Here is an 18,673-nt window from a genome sequence, read left to right as displayed (position 1 = left end):
CAGTTGTTCTTGCAAATTACGAAATACAAGCTTTGTTGAAATGAAGCCCAACAACCTCAATCCAATAACACTTACCTTTGGAGGCCACTTCTTTCTTCTTCATTCTCACACAGCCACCCCTTTAACTCACTATTCTTATGATTCCCAAATATACCAATTCTAAAATGATCAGCAAACAGACAGAAAACCTGACACTGGAGTTACTTTTAGTGGGAAAATACACAAATGATTTATCCAAGAGGCTCAAAACCTACATATTGAAAGTAAATGAATCGGGAGATGTCCAATTCACCATAGAAAGCAGTTCCTCAGCACATGAGTTGGTTCAGGAAATGTCTTTATTTTTCCTACTGTAGTACAGTAGTATTTTGACAGTGACTTACAAGCAAAGGCTTTTGCTACATCAAACCGCAATTACAACAATGTTAAATGTCCCCCAATTGGCTTCATAAGGATTTAAACAAACTAATGTCATGTTCAGTCAAGAAAGCGGGCAGGCATCTGCTTTTATATTATCAAAAAAAAAAAAAAAGAAAAGAATGAAAAAACATGAACAAAAAGCAATAAAACTAACAAGAGAGGGGGGGGGGGGGAGAGAGAGACAGCACAGCCATGCTTCAATAAAATCATAAATGGTCATATCTATTGCAAGATTAGATATAGGCTTAAGTGATCATATAACCAACATCATACATAACTGTATATGATCACGTATATACATTAAAGATTAAACATTTAAGGATAATACTATGAACACAAACTCGGGAAACCAGTGTCTCTTCAAAAATGTATTACGGGTGGGCCATGGACCCACGTCTGGCATCAGGACAATCACTTCAGCTTCACATCACTTGCAATATGCAATTTAAGAGAAATGATGCTTGGTACAAAACAAACGGAAGGAGGGGAAGTCGAGCGACTCCATAAAACTTCACAACGATTAAAAGCCAGCAGCCAGACGGTGGGCTAGGATGGGGTTGGGTGGGATTAACGATAAGTCTGACTCATTCACAGAAACGTTGCCCATTTGTGCATCATCTCACATGATAATTATCAGCATCTGTACATAGTGGGTGGAGCTCAGATTGGTATAAAGCAAGGTGTGCGTTTTAATATGGACTTCAGTCAGGCTGTTGATGTCTAGTTCAGTACAAAAGAAGTCAGTCATGATTTTGAAGGAATTGAGTCCTCTAAGAGACAACAGAGAAACGAGAGGACCACGATGGCCAATCATAAACCAGACAACTGGCAATTTGGCTGGTAAATTTGGAACATGACCTTCAGTCCCAATCACCCAGGATGAGCTCCACCCTCCAAAAGAAACTGAGCAACAGAAGTGAGCAGGTCTTAGAAGCCTTCGTAGTCCTTCTTGTCCTTCTTCCCTTCGGCCTCGAAGCCATCTGTGCTGTCACTGTTGTCCCGTCGCCGCTTGCGGGTGTTGCGGACATTGAAGCGTGGGTTCATCTGTGGCAGCGGGTCCATACCCAGGACCTTATGGATTTGGCGGAACGCTAGCAGCCTCAGAGCAAACTAGGGATGAAAGAGTTAGACCAACGGTTACAATTCCACTCACGATGTAATCTATATGATTTACAATCCCACCACCCAAAAAAAAAAAGTTTGTACCTGAGCACTTGACGTTATGTCTTCTCTCTGCTGCTCCTCCATGGTTGCCAGTGTATCTGTAGGGTTCTTTTCACATGGATCAACCAATCCCGGCCCTCCTGAATGGCAAAAGAGGAGACTGTGAGACAGCGGTAATAGCGCAGAAATCCATTACTGGGAATCTCTCCTGGAGTGTTCCTCATTCCTTACTGAGAATTATTGAGCTTTTTGCATCGTACCAGCATACTTATGTACTGATGTCAAAAGTATGTGCAGCTCAAAATGTCTGAAAGCCCTGAACAAAGCCCTGTAATCCTATACATGTAACAATGCAAATATAAAGGTGGTTTATTAACATTTACGCCATTAAGCAGATGCCTTATCCAAAGCAATCAGTAGCTACAGGTAGTGCTGTGCGCTATACACAGAATAAGCAGTATGTGATATAAATTTGACCAGCGGGAGAGATTTTGATTATACTGGTATATCAGTATAATTAGTAAAAATCTAACCTTTGACCTGGTTAGCGGAGCAGAATGGCATCTCCAGTGGTGCCTCAGAAGGATACGACAGATACGAAGGAGAAATTACAGTGCACGGCTATTGATCTGCAATAATCCAGTTTGCCAGAACATCCATGGCCTTATTTGAAAGATGTTTTTTTTTTTTTCCAAAGCTGTAGAAAAGAAGCCTTTTGTGCCTGCCTCAGCCTGATATGATTTTGTTTTACAAGAATTCACAATCGAATTCAAGGAAACACATAGAGGTACAATTTAATTCTAATGGAAATTTCGGATTGCTTCTCAAAAATGTTAGCTTCACAGGTTGGGGAAATGCTGTTACCCATAATGGCCTAAAGCTGTTTTATCAATTTCAATTCGATGGCTGTGTTAGTCATTTCAGATTATTTTATAATGGTATGTTTTCAGTGTTGCCAGATCCTAAATATTGAAATATGGTAACAGCATCTGAAAATTAACGTATTTTGAAAAGATTATTGTACACACGCAATTTCCATTCGGACGTTGCTCAGAAAATCTACTTTAATAAGACAGTTTCATAGACTGCATATTACAGTGTAACTACAGAACAGTTCACGTTTAGCAAGGCACCTGAAGCATTGCATTATGGGATTTGTAGTTTGTGTCTTAGCAGTACTTCTATTTAGATCTATTTTTATGGTGATTTGATCATATTAAATGATCGAGGGACGGATGTAATTGCACTCCAGGCCAGATACGGCTTGTGGGTCACAAGTTTGATGTCTGTGTGTTACATCGTGCATTGATTGGCTGTAAAGGCATGTGAGACTACTGCATATAAACAAGCCAAGTATGTCTGCACAGCCAGATGAAATAATGCTAATGAAATAACTTAGCCATAAAATGAAGGGGTAAAATTATCATTAACAATGCATTATTATAACACTGTGATAAAATTGAAAGCACTTTAAATGCCATATGCATTTTTTTCTGTACTTTGTAGCTGTGTTTGATTGGTGTTACGATGACACTGATATTGTGGTGGGATGTTGGTAGGAGGAAGAGGTGTCTCCAGAATAACCGTAAGGACCATCCCATGTTCGGTGTCTCACCAGGGAGCAGAATTCCAGAGGAGATGCACTCGAAAACCCTCCGCAGGGCATCACCAGGGCTGAGTGGGCCTGATGCACTGCTAATGGCTTTCTCAACAAGCAGCTCCATAGCCTGGGAGGAAAGAGATAGCACTGAAAACAAATTCACAGCATCTACTGGGCCAATAAAATCCCCTCCCGGTGGCGCACCCAAACACTAGTAGATTCAGAGGAGCCAGCCAGATGATGCAGCCCTACATGGAGTTTAACGCCTCCAAACTGCGTATTTTCCAGAGGATCACCAAGGTGGAATAATCATTCAAGGTTTGAAAGATGCGTTGTTTCCAGTTTGAAAATAAGCTTTACAGTGGCGTAGTCTGCCATCTCACATACAAGCATTGTTTTGTCAGATTGCATTTTAAAAGTTAAAACTTATTTTGAACCATTTATTAGTCATCTGCAGTTTGATTTTGAGCAGGGAAGGGAGAACTATTAAAATTTAGGCTCTCTTAGCTATAAAATGTACCGTATTCATTTCTTAAATACCATAACCTTATTTTGAAGCAGCGATGCAGTCAGGTTGACTCCCAAAACAAAAATAAATCCCAGCAGGCATTTTTGTTTATTCATTTGTAGGTAGGTAGGTAGCACTTCTGATCCACCAGATCACTCAGTACAAAGAATATGTACCAAAAAAAAAAAAAAAACAGGATGACGTTTAACCAGATTTTCAGCACATTTCTGAATAGGGGGCTGTGGTTTAATTTGATTTACTCACCCAGCTGGGAAAAGCAGACCAGGTGGGGACACGCTGGCAGAGGTCTCGCAGGACACGGATGACGATGACACATGACTGCAGTCCGTTAGCCCTAGCCTTCAGTGCAACAGAATCAAGAGAAGTCAGTGACGCACACAAAGAGCCGGCGGGAGGGGCATCACGGCTGGGCTCTCAGGAGGCGCAACACTACTGGTCACAATGGAAGCTTGTCATCAAATCAGGCCAATAGGCTTTCACATGTGTAAGAATTTTTTTTCTTTCAGCTGCCATTTTCAGCAGTATTTTACCTCATCGTTAGTAAGGAGGAGTTCGAAGTTTGCAAGATGCTCAAGGAAGGCGATCCTGACCATCTTATAAACCTTGACCTCTGCTGTCAAGTATATGACAAACAGTCTCATTTACCAAACAGGAGAAATGAAGATCAGTTTAAAAGTAGAACATAGGGACTGAAAAGGCCAAGGAAATCTGTTTTACTTTGCCTGTGTGTTCGCGTGAGGCCAACAGCACAGTAAACTAATCAGAATGTCCTTTCTCTCAATCCCTATTCTGATGAAATAAAAAATATTGAAAAAAAAGAAAAAAAAAAGTCACAGAGAACAAACGCTCAACATGAAAGCTCCTATTGATGACACACCTTTATGCAAACTTATTCTGCAGCCTTATGGAATTTGCTCACAAACTGAGGAATAGGAAGCATCTTAAAATAAAAACTGTATACAAGGATGCCAGGCCATTACAGTAAGACCGGAAAACTCTCCTTACAGGAATTAGTGATATGCAGCATTCAATTACAGTTTTCATATTCTGATAAAGGGTGGCATCCTTGAATTTAAATGGTTTAGTTTTTTTTTTTTTTCTTTTATAAACTCAAACATTTTAGTTAAACTGCAATAACATAAGAAAATGAAACAAATGCATCTCATAAGGCTACAAGAAGAAAGTAAAATGGTGTTGCGAACCTGGAACCACTTAGCGTGGCGGAGAGCGGCCAGAGCATCGAGGCATTTCTGCCTGTCCAACACGTCCGCTGGGTCTTTCACCAAACCCGAGGTTACATCTAAAAATGTAGGATCCAATTGTCAAATGGTGGTGAGGAACGGGTGTTTGACCAGGTCAGAGCAGACTGGCAAGATAACAAAAACACATTGCCACACATACCAAAGTGTTACCCAGGTAACGGTTGTCTAGGCTACAGAGGAGATGAGAGAGTGTGTGTCTGTGGAAATGTGTGTGCGCTGTGCGGTGGGACACAGTGGATGTGAAACGTATTGGTTTAAAAAGGCCTTTTACACTCAAGTCCCTTTTCTGCCATGCAGTATGGTACGATGCACTTTTAAAGACTCCTCACCAGTATGGAACGTTTCTCCATTGCAAAACAGCGACATCATGTTTTAATCAGAGTATAGGGAACACAGAGGCAGAGCTAAGGTCCCATGGTAATGCTCTTAAAATTAATAAACAAGGCATTCTTGCCTTTTATAATAAATAAATAAAATAAATAGGAGATTAAAGCTCCTGCATGGTTCTTCTTTTAAACAACAGAAAATAATCCAGTACTCTGAAGCCCTTTTAAAGGAACCGTACCACACTGTACTACACAGTGTAAAACGGCCATGGTCACTTCATGAGGTTCATACCCAGATTAGGTCCACAGATTGGTCCAGGCAGGTTTACACCTGGACACAGAAACTGCACAGTCCGTACAAAGCTGAGGAAATAGAAATCACCTCCTAACTGGTCCGACAGTCAGGTCTTCTAGTCCTTTTAAAAATTTTTTGATGACTAAAATAAGGTCTGTGGTTAAAAACGGATTTGAAAACGCTAATATTCGGCTGACAGAAGTGGATAAATTTACCATGTGATTCATTTTCCACTCGTTTTAGCAAATTGATGCAGATCCCGAACGGACATTCTACCGCCCGTATAAACCATTGGCCTTATTTTTCACTCTCAGATCTGATCAGGCCCAACTTCATGAAGTGACTGAGTGTAATCAGGCCCTGAGAGGAGTGGAGATATAGGGCCTTCCCTTGCGTCCCAGCTTTAAGAACACAGTGAACGAAGCACCGTGAGCTTGGGCTTTGCAAATCCCTCAGATAGTGGCTCATTACAAGATCCAGCTCATGTCAGTATCCCTGTTTCTAAGTGTGGGGGGGGACAGAGGGGGGTCAATGGCGTCATGGTCATTCCAGTGGACATGAACCAAATGAAAAAAAAACAAAAAAGAAGAGAAAATTAAAGAGTAAATGTCGAAAGCTGTAAGGGAAGGCGGTGGGGCCTGAAGGGCCCTGAGCAGTGGCATGGCAATGGCAGGTGTGGCAAAGTGTTTGGGGTGAGGGGGAAGAGGGACCCTGGTCAAAAATCCTTCCGGAGACGTTGGTAGGCGTAGCCTCAGACAGGACCGTGGTTACTCGGAGCATGAGGAGGCTTTAGGCTGGACTTGTGAAGCTTTGGATACATGGAGGTAGCAGTGCGTGCTGGAAAGAAAAATAACCCAAAAAAAAAAAAAAGAAGAGAAAAAAAAAAACCCCCCAAAAAAAACACTAAGCTCCCAGCAAGAGGGGTTAGGACAACACAGCATGCACACCTGCCATCAGTTGGTCTGAAAACCCAAGTCATCGTATACCGAAGGCTGTGCACCCAGGTCCAACCAAAGATTCCTCTACAGAAAGCTGTCCTCTCAACTCAATACATACTCCCCCGAGGATCAGAAAGGAGTTGGGCTCAAGACCACAGAACTGGAGTGTGAAATAATGTCCCACATGAGGGGTTCTTCACCATGATTTTCAGCTGGTTCACAGGAAAGAAAGATTACATCAAAAACCTGTTACGGATACAATTTTTTTTTTCCCTCTATAGGCTGATTTTTGCAGTAGGGCTGAATGTAAATGAAGAGGTGAATTGGGGCGGGGCGTAATGATCCACTCAGGGGAGCACTCTCATTCAGGGGGGTGGAGGGCGCAGAATGGTGACCTCACCACCAGACAAAGAGATTTGTTTCCTGTGGGGATGTAACCAGTCCTTCCCTAAGACTCCTGAACTCCCAGTACCCCGAGATGGCTTTGTTTATGAATGTGTACAGAATGAGGGCACGTGGTAAATGAGTCAATTGGAACTGGGGGAAATAAAGGGGGGGGGGGTTCTGGTTGTGCCAAACGATCCCCTGGAACACAGGAAACAAAAATGAATCTTACCTGGGACTAACTGGATTTACACAATGCAAAAACACTGAATCATGCTGGTTTTGGGTGAGCTTCAGAGAGCATTGGAGGAAATTTTTTTTTACAGAGTCGAGCCCAGAGCTGCACTGCTGGCGGCCAAAGGACCGTGGGGAAGGCCGTGGTCATGCTGAGCTCACCATGATCTGAGAATTATGAACCGGTTTCGACTAGGTCATCTGTTACCTTTAACTATAGAATTGGAACATAATTAATGCAACGAGGCTGGGTTAAAGAGTGTTTGCTCTGCCTTCAAAATGTGCATCTTGGATTTTTAACCTTAAAAATTAAGCATATGCATCTAATATTAAAATCCAATGGATTGTGAGGTCCAACATAAACAATATTTAGTATTTCAGACTGATCGAGCTAAAGCGATCGGGTGTTCCAAGGCTTTTGAAGGCAAATAAATCAACAGGTGAGTTTCCGAGATGCCAGTTTCTCATGTCTGAGCACCAGCACACACCAGAACAGCTTTGTGAGATGATAAACCAGAAAAATGGGCCTGTGCCAATGGTCTGGTCAATTCTGCTTCCTTGGTGCCAGCAGATGGGCTCTTAGGGGCACAGATCAACATAAAAATAATCATTTCATAGGTTGCCAGAAGGAAAAGGGGGCCAGCAGTAGCCTTCCCAACCTCCATCCCGGGAATTCTCCTCACGGATGATGGGCGACGTCAGCGTGATTGTCACCTGCATCTTGGGGTCAGTACCGGATGACAGAATAATTGCCGCCTCTTGGGCAGAGCCTTTCACCTCATACTTCTCTGGTGTCACCAACTGAAACAGGAAGTGATTAAGTTATTATTGTATTATTATTAAGAACTCGGGAGAGAACTGGCGTGTGGTGGGTACCGTTAGCTGCTTGGGCAAGTGCTCGAGGATGCGCGTCAGGAGGTTCTTGGTGGGTTTCTCTGAGCACAGCAGGACCAGGTTCACATTCTTGTCTCCGCGCAGCAACAGGCCTTTGGCCAAGACCCCAACTCTCATGACGCCCTTTAACGCTCTGCAGAAAACCCCCAAAATGAGAAAACCTATAAATGCCCTATGGCTTAAAGGTCCTCATTATGAGATTTTTTTGTTGTTTTATATAGGTCTTTATATAAAACAAGTTCAAAAACTAGAGTTAAACTACTCACCTGTCTTTGGGGGATTCCTTTTCCTTTTCCTTTTCTTTTTCCTTGTCCTTTTCTTTTTCCTTGTCCTTGTCCTCCTCTGTGTCCTTGTCTTGGTCGGTGATTATGTCAGAAACCAGTTTGAGTGCCCGTTCGGTGATTGACACGATCTTCTGGATGGCCTGCAGCTCATCCTCTGAGGGGTAAATGGCAGCATGTTTGGTCATCACGTAGCGGTCGTCTGAGGAGTCCGGCCGTCGCGGGGGCTGCAAGGTTAAGATTCAAGAGAGATTTATTGTCAGTACAACAGTATACACAGCACGATCTTAAAACACACACACACACACACACGTATCGTACATTACACATGAATTAACAAAAGAAAATTGCATTTAAAAAAAAAATTAAATACCTGTAGAGATTATTAAAAAGCACTCGGCCCATGACACTCACCACGGGTCCCTGCGGCTGAGGCATGGGTAGGCCAGGTCTGACTCCTAGCAGGCCTGGAGGTCCTGGAGGGCCCTGAGGATAGCCGCCATCAATCCTGCGCCGTTCGTCCCAGTGGTGCTGCTCCTCCTCCATACGGCGCCAGTACATGTCCTCTTCATAACGCCTGCGGGCAAAATATGCAGAATAGCAGAGCGCCAAACCCTAATAAATACAATATTATAAAAAAAAAAAAAGTACAACTGCACTACCTCATCTCCATTCGCCAGCGCTCTTCTTCCTCCCTCCGTCTCCAGTACTCCTCTTTCTGCATCTGCTTCCTCATCTTCTCTTCCTGAATCTTCCGTGCCCGGATGCTGGGCTTCACTTCCACCTGGAGTTCAGGGTTCACCTTTTTCTGTTGGACGGAGAAATAAACACTTGACCGTCTTGTGATTGTTCAGTGTTGTGTTCTGCAAAAACGACAAACCTTGTACTGGAGGCGATGTCGTCTTCCCTTCAGGTGCATTTCTTTAGCATTGGGATCATTGAAGCTACACTCACACAACTTGCAATGAAAGCGAATGACTTTCCCTTCATCATTGCGCACCTGAAAAACAGAAAACATCTTTTGATTCTCAAAACTCTCAAGAGCAAAAATCACAGGACATTCCCCTACACAGCTAATACAGAAGTTACCTCTTCAACATAATCATGACCAACAGGCTGCACGTCGGTCTGTAGAGCAGCAAGAGCCGACTGGGCTGACAACGAGTCAGCGCCTTCGTTCTTGTGATCCGGAGAGACAGCAGCCAATGTTGTCTTGGGGGCTTCCATCTTCACATCTTCAATTCTGACTCCGGTGGTCTGCAGTTTGTTTCCCCCTACAAGAGAAAAGTTAGCTTAGAAGAAATGTGCTTAAAAAGCCAAACTGGCGCCCAAACAAATGCAAAGAATATTTTCAATAGACAATATAAAGCGATGAAGAGGCTAATTTGCTAATTTTCCTCGCATCAAACCAGAGCTCAACTGTACCTCCGCTCTGCATAATATTCCAGTCTATTGTATAAAGTAGGGCAGCTGCAGAATATCCAGGTGGTCGACTGCATACAAGTTTAATCTTCATTATGAAGTATGACATGAAGTAAGAAAGACCCTGGTGCTGCAAAGTTTTAAAGTGGACCATGAACAGGAACCTGGATATGAATTCTGAATATGAAGCCATTCTGGGTCTAAAACCAGAGTCTTGAGCAGTCGTGACAGATGGCCAGACCTAGAACAAGGGGCTCTCCAGGACCTGAGGATCAAGTTCCCGCCGTAAAGGCCAAAGAAAATGCCACATTAAAATATACTTAAAAGTCCATTACAGCCTATTATACCCAACTCATCTTCCCAGATTCACTGAGAAAAAGGCACAAAGAAAGATAAAAACTCACCAACAAAGTTGATCTTGGGTGTGTTGACCTTCTTGACCGCTACAGCATTAGAAGTAAGGCTGCTGGAGGCCGGGCCCTTTCCCTGTGCAGTGGCAGCGCTGGCGTTGACCACGCTCACGGGTTTGAGGTATGATGCGCTGACCGAGGTAGCGGATGTCGGCACGGCCGAGGGGGCACTGGTGCCCGAGCTGCTGACTGCTGCACCACCCACTTTACTGCCAGCGGTCGTGGTGGCCGTGGACGTCTGCGTCACCACGCTTGGCTCTGTGGAGGGAATCGGCTTTCCCAGTTTGGTGTGGAGTTTCACAACCTACGGCGGAACAAAGAACATACTTTGTAAAAGGTGCAAGCTTGGTGCCATGGCAACCGGTCAAGGTGCATTAACATTTGCCACCCCCTACCCCCCCGCACCCCTTGAGCAGATCTCCCAGACACAAAATCTAAATGCCAGAAGATGGTGAATACAACTGACATTTAAAAACAACTTTTCAGAACACATTTGAGTGTCAAGATTACAGGATTGTCCACTTCTGGTGGAGAAGTTCACAAACCATCATGTTACATTTCAGATAAATCAATGTATTTTTAAGCAGAAACGATTAAAGCTACCAGGCACATATATCTCATACATAATATCTCAGAAGGATATTTTCACACATTCAGTTTGTCTAAAATCATGGAGCATATCTGAAATACAGACAGACAGGAGTGGTAAGAAATTCTCAATCTGCCATGCCTTCTGATGCTTGGCTCCGCGGATGTGGGCGGCATAGGCATCGGCACCGGTGCACGAGACGTCGCAGAGCTCGCAGCGCAGCTGGTTCTGAGTGCCGCGGGCCGAGCTGCTGCTGCTACAGCTGCTGGTGCTCTGAGAGACCTTCAGTGCCGCTTCCTTCTTCTTGTGTTTCTGCCCTTCCAGGTGTTCCTTATACGTCTGGGACAGAGAAGACACACTACTAATACTCACGAGGACAAATTTTACAACAGGAAGACTAATGTCTTGCAGGCTGCGTAGGAGCAACACACACTATTAGTATGAAGGTGTAACATCCATTTCTGCCACAATTTTACAGCATTTATCAGACGCCCTTATCCAGAACGACTTACAATCAGTAGTTACAGGGACAGTGCCCCTGGATACACCTAAGGTTAAGTGTCTTGTTCAGGGACCAAATGGTAGTAAGTGGGGTTTGAAACTGTGACTCTGAGGTTACCCGTTTCACCGCGAAACAGACGTACCTGTGGGCCAGCGCAGCTGATCTTGCAGACATCGCAGTAGTGTATCTGTGGTGGTTTGGGCGGCTGTTTGGGCTTCAGCTGTTTGTTCTGGAATGGTGTCTTTTTGAAGGTGCTGCCGGTCCAGGCAGCCGTGGCTGCAGCTGCCGCCACCGCTTGTTTCTGCTGCTGTTGCTGCTGCTGGTAGTAGGAGGATGCGGCAGAGTAAACCGCTGCCTCATAGCCAGAGTACGACGTGCCTTATGAGAACACACAAGTCAGATTGAGGTTTGTTGCCACATAAATCTGTTCTAATAAATGTAATGTAAGGGCCAGATCACATATAAAAAAACCCCAAAACATTCATGTACAAAATCTGGAATTGTATGTCTGTGGTATTTAAGCCTAATAAGCCTGATCCTCAAAATAAGAGTGGGGGGGGGGGGGAAGCTATGATTCGACACCAGAACTGTTGGTCATACGTTGTACTTCAGCATAAAAGTCAAAGAAGTTCTAGATGTAACGTGGGTACAATAGTAAGGTGGATTAAAGTTGTATTATTCTCACAGCTAGCACTCGACTATTACAGGAGATATTTTACCGGAGTAGGTGACCGCATTGGTGCTGTAAGTCGGGCTCTGGGAGTACGAGGGCACCACAGACGACGCGGCGGCTGCTGCAGCCGCTGCCACGGGCTGCACGGCTGAAGACGCAGGATAGATGGAGAAGGTGGACGTGGCGGGGCTGGGCGTGGCTGGTTTTATGACCGTAACCTGCCGCGTTTGTTGGGCCTGTGTGTATGGGGTGGCTCCCTGGCTGTAGCCCGTTTTGGGAGCTGGGGAGAAAAGAAGCATGAGGAGGCTTATTGATTTCTGCCTACCTCTTCAATGTACAAGGTCAAAGGATCACACACAAGGATACATAGACAAGTAACGTAACTTTTTTTTTTACTTGTTATCTATGCATAATGTCATTTAGAATCATCTTTAAATGTAATATAAATATTACGACTCTGCACCATGAGCCAACAGTACCTGTCTGGTAGTAGGACTCTGCCACCGTGGGCTGGGCCTGTGCGGCAGCCGCAGCTACGGCGGCCGTGGCTGCAGGCTGTTGGTAGTACTGTTTACTATCATACGCAACGGCTGGAGCTGTGGACCGCGCGTATGAATACGAATCCTAAAACAGGACAGGGAGTCTTTTAATCACACAACGACATAGAAGAGGTGATCGAAGCGAGTGATCGTGATGGGGGAAAATTCACTGTAACTAAGCGCCTGAGAAATTATATGCATTTTGTCAGACAGGGGATCTGAGTCTAGCATCTGGAGACCAGGTGCAATGCAAAAAAAATAATAAATATCACAGCAAACTGGAGCATTCACTGTGGGGAATTCTTCCCACAATAAAAATCACATACATGTACTTAAGCATTACTCAATCCAGGTAGTGCTGTACTGTGTGATATATATACATATCTGAGCGAGAGAGGCTGATGTGTAACTGTACAGCAGCAACTGGACTAGATACACATGGTGAACCGGTTCATTTTTATTTATTTCTGACAAACTGTCTTGCACAATTAATTAGTTAAAACGCTATTCATGAGCAAAAATTCAGCATGTGACCATAATCAATTCAACAAGGCAGAATTACAGTTCTGACATTGTGACATTCCAGGATTCCTGTCAACCAATCAGAGAAGAAGGTGTCCAAAGACCCACCTGATAATTCTGAGAGGTGACCGGGGGAGGAGGAGGCGGGACTTCCGGCTGTCTCTGCGCATAGCCGTAGTCCGTGGCTGCGTGCGTGGGCTGGTACCCTCCATACGCAGCGGCTGTGGCTGCCGCTGCCACGGCAACGGGTGCTGGCCTGGCTATGGCAACTGTGGCGGCGGTGGGAGCGTACGCCGCCGCCACGGTGTGAGCTGCCACGGGCGCCTGGTGCACAGTATAGCTGGCCACGGTGGTGGGGTGGGTGTAGGCTACCCCAGCGGCCGGCTGTTGACTGCAAGGGAGGAAGCAAACCGGCACGAGGATGTTAGCGTGGAGTCTAAATCGCAAGTGATCACACACATGAACGCTCCAGAGCACTAAAGGGTTTTCTGAACCACCCAAGGACAATCTCCCACACGCAAGACTATAGAAAATCATCCTAAAGGCTACAATGGTTGTAATGTCCACATGCAACTTTTGATCAAATATAAAATATCTTTGTCAATGAACATTCATGACGTCACGGAAAGGTAATGCAGATGCTGGTCATGTGAGAACTATAAACATTATAATGTAATAATGTAATAAAGAATGAACAAACAATTTTCTGTTTTTTGTAGACAATAACAAGACAAGACATTGTTTCCTCTCAATGGGTTTTTATTATTATGCAGTATTTCTGTTTTCTGTGTCTCCCATCCAATGACATCACTTCCCCAACCCTCATTTGCATTCTTTAGATTTCAGAATAATTGTGTTGGGTTAGCAGATGGCTGGGAAAAAAAAATAAAAAGACAAAGAAACCTTTGCACAATTTAGAATTTTGTGGAAAAGAAAAGAGAATGTATGGTCGAAAAATGTTAAGTAATGAGTCTATAAGGTAATAATGAGAACACTGTTATGATTACGAAATGAATTTGACTAAAAGAAAATGTTTTGTTCTACAAGGCACTTGTACTATACTGACTCCGGTATGGCATGGCTACAACCAGACACCTTCCCGACCACTCCGTGAAGACAGCAGGCCTTATTAACAACACATTTAAGCCTGACCCGTCGAAGCCGTTGGAGACCATATGCATCGCAGCATTTAAGTGTGCATTTCACTGAGTGTCGTACTGCTATATCTATGCATTCGACAAATAAAAATCATGAATCTAGAACTGCATTACTAAAAAAAAAAAACGACTAAAACAGTCTGAGACAGATTAAAATGCTCTGACTTTTAGTCAACTGAAACTTGAGACTAAAATTAGCATGAAAATAACTAAGACTAATAAAAATAGACTAAAGAGAGAATAATAAAACTAAATTTAAGACAGGCCACCCAAAAACCGTTAAAATGTGAAATATTTGTGAGGGAAGAAAAAGAAAAAGCCCTTGAGTAGGAGTGTGTCAAATGAAAACATGGAAACACAGCTAGACAAACCGGTTTAAAATTATAGTGGGCTGGCAGAGAGAACTCTCCATTTTACAAAAAAGAGAGACTACAAGTGTAAACCTGGGTTCATCAGGTTTAAAATGAGGTTTACACCCCATGAAGACCTGTGCACCCAACTAAATGGAGGTGGAGACACAACGAGAGGCCCCATATTAGTAAGAAATTATATTACGGGTCTAACGTAGAAAAATACTCTCTCCAACAAACAAAAGTCGACGCTTTGCGGACAGAACAATCTTCATTCAAAATGTGTGCATGTCGCGTTAAAGTCATTGTTTGCACCGTGTAAGAAACAGGGAATCTGTCTCGCTAAACCAAATATACAAGGTTTGATTAACCGATATGGGAATTTTTCCGATATGTTCCATCGCAGCGATACGATATCGTATCGAGCTTATAAAAATGTACAAAAAAAATAAATAAATCACAGACCGGAAGCGCGTTAAAAAAATTAATAAAAAGACGTTTAGATAAAGACACCGGCGGCCTTTTCGGTAAATATGACAGCTGTCACGTTGGCTTGCAACCTCAACGCTATTCATTACGACGGCAGAAAAAAAAAAAACGAGCTCGCCGAACACCGACGGCGTCACTTTTAGTTACAGCAGAACGAATAAAACTGAGGGGAAACGAGTCGTCCGCTCGATCGCGTTCTCTCGGCTCCCCTCCCCCCGGACGAAGCACCCCCACCCTGCCGCAGGGACACGCCGAATCCGCTTCCAGCAACGATAAAAGAGAGAGAGAGAGAGAGAGAGAAAAAAAGAGAGAGATGCCGCCATTAAATCGAGAGAACAGACGGGAAAGGTGCATTCGCTTACCTGTACTGCGCTGCAGCGGCACCGTGGGTAAACCCAAAGTAGTTGCCGGTAGCCATTTTGGCCTCTTCACCTAGCCGGCTGGGCACTGCGGAGGGACAGAGTCATGGAGGGTGAGCGCCGAGCTACAGCCGCACTAGCGGGACTCAAAAAAACGGAGAGCGAGAGAGCAACGGGGGACTGCGGGCGCGAACAATCTACGCACAAAGGCTTCCGAAACTCGCTGGCGTGTGCCGTGTCGACATCTGTGCCCGATTATAAGACATTTTCACGCGTTTTTACTCACCATAGGTGAAGGAGACTACTGGACATATGGGAATCATTGGGTTCCTGTTGTCTGACGAGCTCCTCGTCGCAGCGCCATGTTTTTATAAGGAGATAGGGCGCATGCGCGGAGCTGCGTGTGGGACATGTAGTTTTAGCAGTCATCGTAGTTTCAAGGTCGAAGAGACACAGTTTGTGTCTTTAAAGACCTTGGACGGTTTATTTCAGAAGTCATGACTGTTCAGTTATACAATTTGTAAACAGAGCTTCTGCTGTGCAGTTGTGACTTGAATCATTATTTTTTTTATTATAGTCTTTATCTACATAACTTTCTGTCTATTTCTTCTTATTTTTGTAGCATACAAACATTGCATTGTGAAAATTAATAGACAAACACCACACAGAATTACTACAACATAAAACAAACATTAAATAATAATGATAGAACTGTTTTCTAATAGTATCATAATATATAATTTTGTATTCTGATGGAAATGGATATGCTATTTCACTATCACTAATATATTCTGACCACATATACTGAAGTCAGTGAGACACGAATGATGCACCTTTTTTAGTTTATCAGGGTAATATTAACAATTGTGGGACCATAAACGTTTAGAATTGCGACGCGACCTGGAATAAACAACAACACCCATAATGCACTTCGGTACATCTCCGGGTGGAGCCTCTCTTCTTGAGCCCCCCTCCCCCTCCCGCGCATCCATCGACTGGGAGACGTAGGAAATTCATCCATGTAAGTCTAGTTTCTACGTAAAACGTGTACCTGTGGGAAGGTTTTACTTTAGTCTTAAAAGGCAGGTACAGGTTGTATTTTTTTTGGTCCGAGTGTGATAAGCTACGCGGGTCCGTTTCCGGGGCCTTCCCAACATGTGCTGCCTGCCTCTGAGCTGTGAACTGAGCTACCTGGCCTGCGAGTTGATGGCCAGAGAGGCTTACTTCGCACATTCCACATACACCACGGTACATGTACATACCCGAGTCTGATTGTTATGGATTCGAAAACGTATTTTTAAAAAAAATTATAATAATAATTGTCCAAACACTGGGCAAGTGCACCTGGCGAGCCTCATCAGCTCCCTTCAACCTCAGCCTGTCGAGATCATTCTTACAGCTCGGTCGTGAAATTCACCAGAAGCAGCACATGGTGCAGCAGGCCTGCAGCCTCAGACTCGAGCCTGTGTACGGTTCTGTTCTGCCTGGGTCAACGTTGCCAGCACGTGCACAACCGGTGTCCTTTGTGGTGGGATTATGTTCAGTATTGTGGGGGCAGTGGGCCGATGTGCGGGTGAAATGGGATTTTGTGTGGGGTGTGTTCACGCACCATCTGATCACAGTGTTTCTCAACCGGTTTGTATTTCTGTGCAGAAGCATGCCCAAGTCAAAGGAGGTGCTGTCGTCCACGTCAGGCAGCGACTCGGACAGTGAAGCGGAGAAAAAGGTACGCGGACACATCGGCACATTGCAAAGAAATAAACGTGTGTTATAAATGTGTTATTTATTTTACGTGATTTATTTGCACCCTGGAAAACATCGCACATTGACTCTTTTTTTTTTTTTTTTTTTTCATCCACCTGGCGGTTATTTCAGGCCAAGAGAAAGAAGCCAAGTGCACCAGAGAAACCAGCGAAGAAGCAGAAGAGTGGGGAGAGCTCAAGGGCTGGGGCGTCGTCTAGGGACGGTGGTGGTGGTGGTGGAGGCGGCGGCGGCGGGGGGAACAATGACAACATGTTCCAGGTACATCTTTGCCTGTCTGAGCACCACCCTCCAACAACGTGATTATAATCTCCAAGTCGCTTCTGTTGTAGATTGGGAAGATGAGGTACGTCAGCGTGAGGGATTTTAAAGGCAAGGTGCTGATCGACATTCGAGAATACTGGATGGACCAAGCTGGAGAAATGAAACCAGGCAAGAAAGGTGAAGTGGATCATATCTTTTTTTTTTTTTTTTTACATTTTACCCTTTAATTTCATACCGCATAATATCTTTCCTTCACTGCGCCAGTGCACGCAGATCCGAGCGAGATTAACGCAGTTTCCTTGCCCTGTTTCCGAACGTTGGCTGACATTACCAGTTGCCATGACGACAAAAACAAACATTGTTTTACCGATCTGCTGATAGCAAGTGGATACATGCCGAATGCACCCTTCTAACAAAGTCTTTCATTTGGCAAAATGTGTACATAATTCAAACAGCCTTAGCTTAGCTCTCGATCGATCAGCTCTTGACTTAACTCGGTGCATATAAGATTTGGCCAGAATGATCTTGCCTTCCCTCTATTTATCTTTCTGCCCTCGTGTTGGTTCCCACCGCTGCAGGTATTTCCTTGAACCCAGAACAGTGGAACCAGCTGAAGGAACAGATGTCTGACATCGACGACGCAATCCGAAGGTTATAATGTACAGTGGAAGTGTGTAAAGGGTCAACAGCGTTTTAGACTTTTACACAGGCACTTTGTATATGTTTCCCTCCCTCTTTCTTTTGTTCTTTGTTTTCCCCCACTCTTATCTGCACTGTTGCAGTCACAAGGATTTGACTTTTGTGTTCTTCCCTGACTTCTTGTGTTGAGTGTTTAGTGAACCGCTCTGTGTGTATTAAAACATTTTGCTAGCCCTTGTGTTTGGGTTCCATGGGGCATTTACAATAATTAGTAGATGACTGTTCTTTGTATTTGACTGCACAATAAAGATAATTAAAGGCTACTTCACTGATGTTATAACTCTGTATTTTGTGCTGAGTTGCATGCTTTTTTGTTATTATCATAAATGGTAATTTGTTTGGTAGTTAAAGGAAAAGATTATTCCTGTAAATAGAAAGTGCTTGCACACATCAACTGGCAAATGGAACAGAAGAGCAGAGGGCGTTGGTGCTTCAAATTCCAGCATTCAAGTTGTTCCTGACTCAGCTTTTCCAGCATCTTGAGATGTGGATCGCCAGTGTTGCATGAACAAAGGAAAGCAATTGATTTTTGAAAGCAATTTTTTTTTTTAATATTGCAAAATGAATCCTTGGGATGTTTCTGAGCACCGTAGCGTTGAATTTGGCCTTT

The 18,673-nt window shown here is 44.0% G+C and overlaps 2 protein-coding genes across 5 annotated transcripts; one reads left to right on the top strand and one right to left on the bottom strand.

The window, feature by feature from the left end:
* Positions 1-320: 320 nt before the first annotated feature.
* Positions 321-15,714, bottom strand: zfr (zinc finger RNA binding protein). 3 transcript variants are annotated; one of them, XM_028995750.1, is made up of 20 exons: positions 15,626-15,714; positions 15,343-15,427; positions 13,093-13,375; positions 12,403-12,547; positions 11,970-12,203; positions 11,393-11,628; positions 10,890-11,087; positions 10,154-10,463; positions 9,417-9,601; positions 9,208-9,327; positions 8,990-9,135; positions 8,742-8,904; positions 8,313-8,554; positions 8,029-8,179; positions 7,812-7,953; positions 4,916-5,013; positions 3,957-4,052; positions 3,200-3,311; positions 1,627-1,724; positions 321-1,530 (listed from the first exon to the last, which is right to left on the bottom strand). In XM_028995750.1, exons 1-20 carry the CDS (start codon positions 15,660-15,662, stop codon positions 1,348-1,350), a joined length of 3,264 nt encoding a protein of 1,087 aa, XP_028851583.1. In that variant the 5' UTR covers positions 15,663-15,714; the 3' UTR covers positions 321-1,347. The 3 variants fall into 3 exon arrangements, with proteins under 3 accessions (XP_028851583.1, XP_028851585.1, XP_028851584.1); XM_028995752.1 differs by lacking the exons at positions 321-1,530; positions 1,627-1,724; positions 3,200-3,311; positions 4,916-5,013; XM_028995751.1 differs by lacking the exons at positions 321-1,530; positions 1,627-1,724; positions 3,200-3,311; positions 3,957-4,052; positions 4,916-5,013 and adding an exon at positions 6,544-7,119.
* Positions 15,328-18,343, top strand: sub1b (SUB1 regulator of transcription b). Of its 2 annotated transcripts, none has more exons than XM_028995800.1 (5): positions 15,328-15,452; positions 16,993-17,065; positions 17,215-17,361; positions 17,433-17,541; positions 17,943-18,343. In XM_028995800.1, the coding sequence occupies exons 2-5, from the start codon at positions 16,997-16,999 to the stop codon at positions 18,020-18,022; spliced, it is 405 nt and encodes a 134-aa protein (XP_028851633.1). In that variant the 5' UTR covers positions 15,328-15,452; positions 16,993-16,996; the 3' UTR covers positions 18,023-18,343. The 2 variants fall into 2 exon arrangements, with proteins under 2 accessions (XP_028851633.1, XP_028851632.1); XM_028995799.1 differs by lacking the exon at positions 15,328-15,452 and adding an exon at positions 16,275-16,360.
* The last annotated feature ends 330 nt before the right edge of the window (positions 18,344-18,673 follow it).

The sequence above is a fragment of the Denticeps clupeoides genome, chromosome 11 (assembly GCF_900700375.1).
Source record: "Denticeps clupeoides chromosome 11, fDenClu1.1, whole genome shotgun sequence".
NCBI classification, from domain to species: domain Eukaryota; kingdom Metazoa; phylum Chordata; class Actinopteri; order Clupeiformes; family Denticipitidae; genus Denticeps; species Denticeps clupeoides.
The sequence above is the reverse complement of the archived record's forward strand: the minus strand, read 5'-3'. Positions and strand labels throughout refer to the sequence as shown.

Excerpts from the sequence above, each read along its gene's own strand:
- zfr (XM_028995750.1), bottom strand. The coding sequence starts at position 15,662 with ATGATTCCCATATGTCCAGTAGTCTCCTTCACCTATG. Across the intron at positions 12,204-12,402 it reads AGAGTCCTACTACCAGACAG|CTCCCAAAACGGGCTACAGC; the intron begins GTACTGTTGGCT and ends TTTTCTCCCCAG. Across the intron at positions 1,725-3,199 it reads CTCTGGAATTCTGCTCCCTG|GAGGGCCGGGATTGGTTGAT; the intron begins GTGAGACACCGA and ends TTTGCCATTCAG.
- sub1b (XM_028995800.1), top strand. The coding sequence starts at position 16,997 with ATGCCCAAGTCAAAGGAGGTGCTGTCGTCCACGTCAGGCAGCGACTCG. Across the intron at positions 17,066-17,214 it reads ACAGTGAAGCGGAGAAAAAG|GCCAAGAGAAAGAAGCCAAG; the intron begins GTACGCGGACAC and ends CGGTTATTTCAG. Across the intron at positions 17,542-17,942 it reads AATGAAACCAGGCAAGAAAG|GTATTTCCTTGAACCCAGAA; the intron begins GTGAAGTGGATC and ends CCACCGCTGCAG.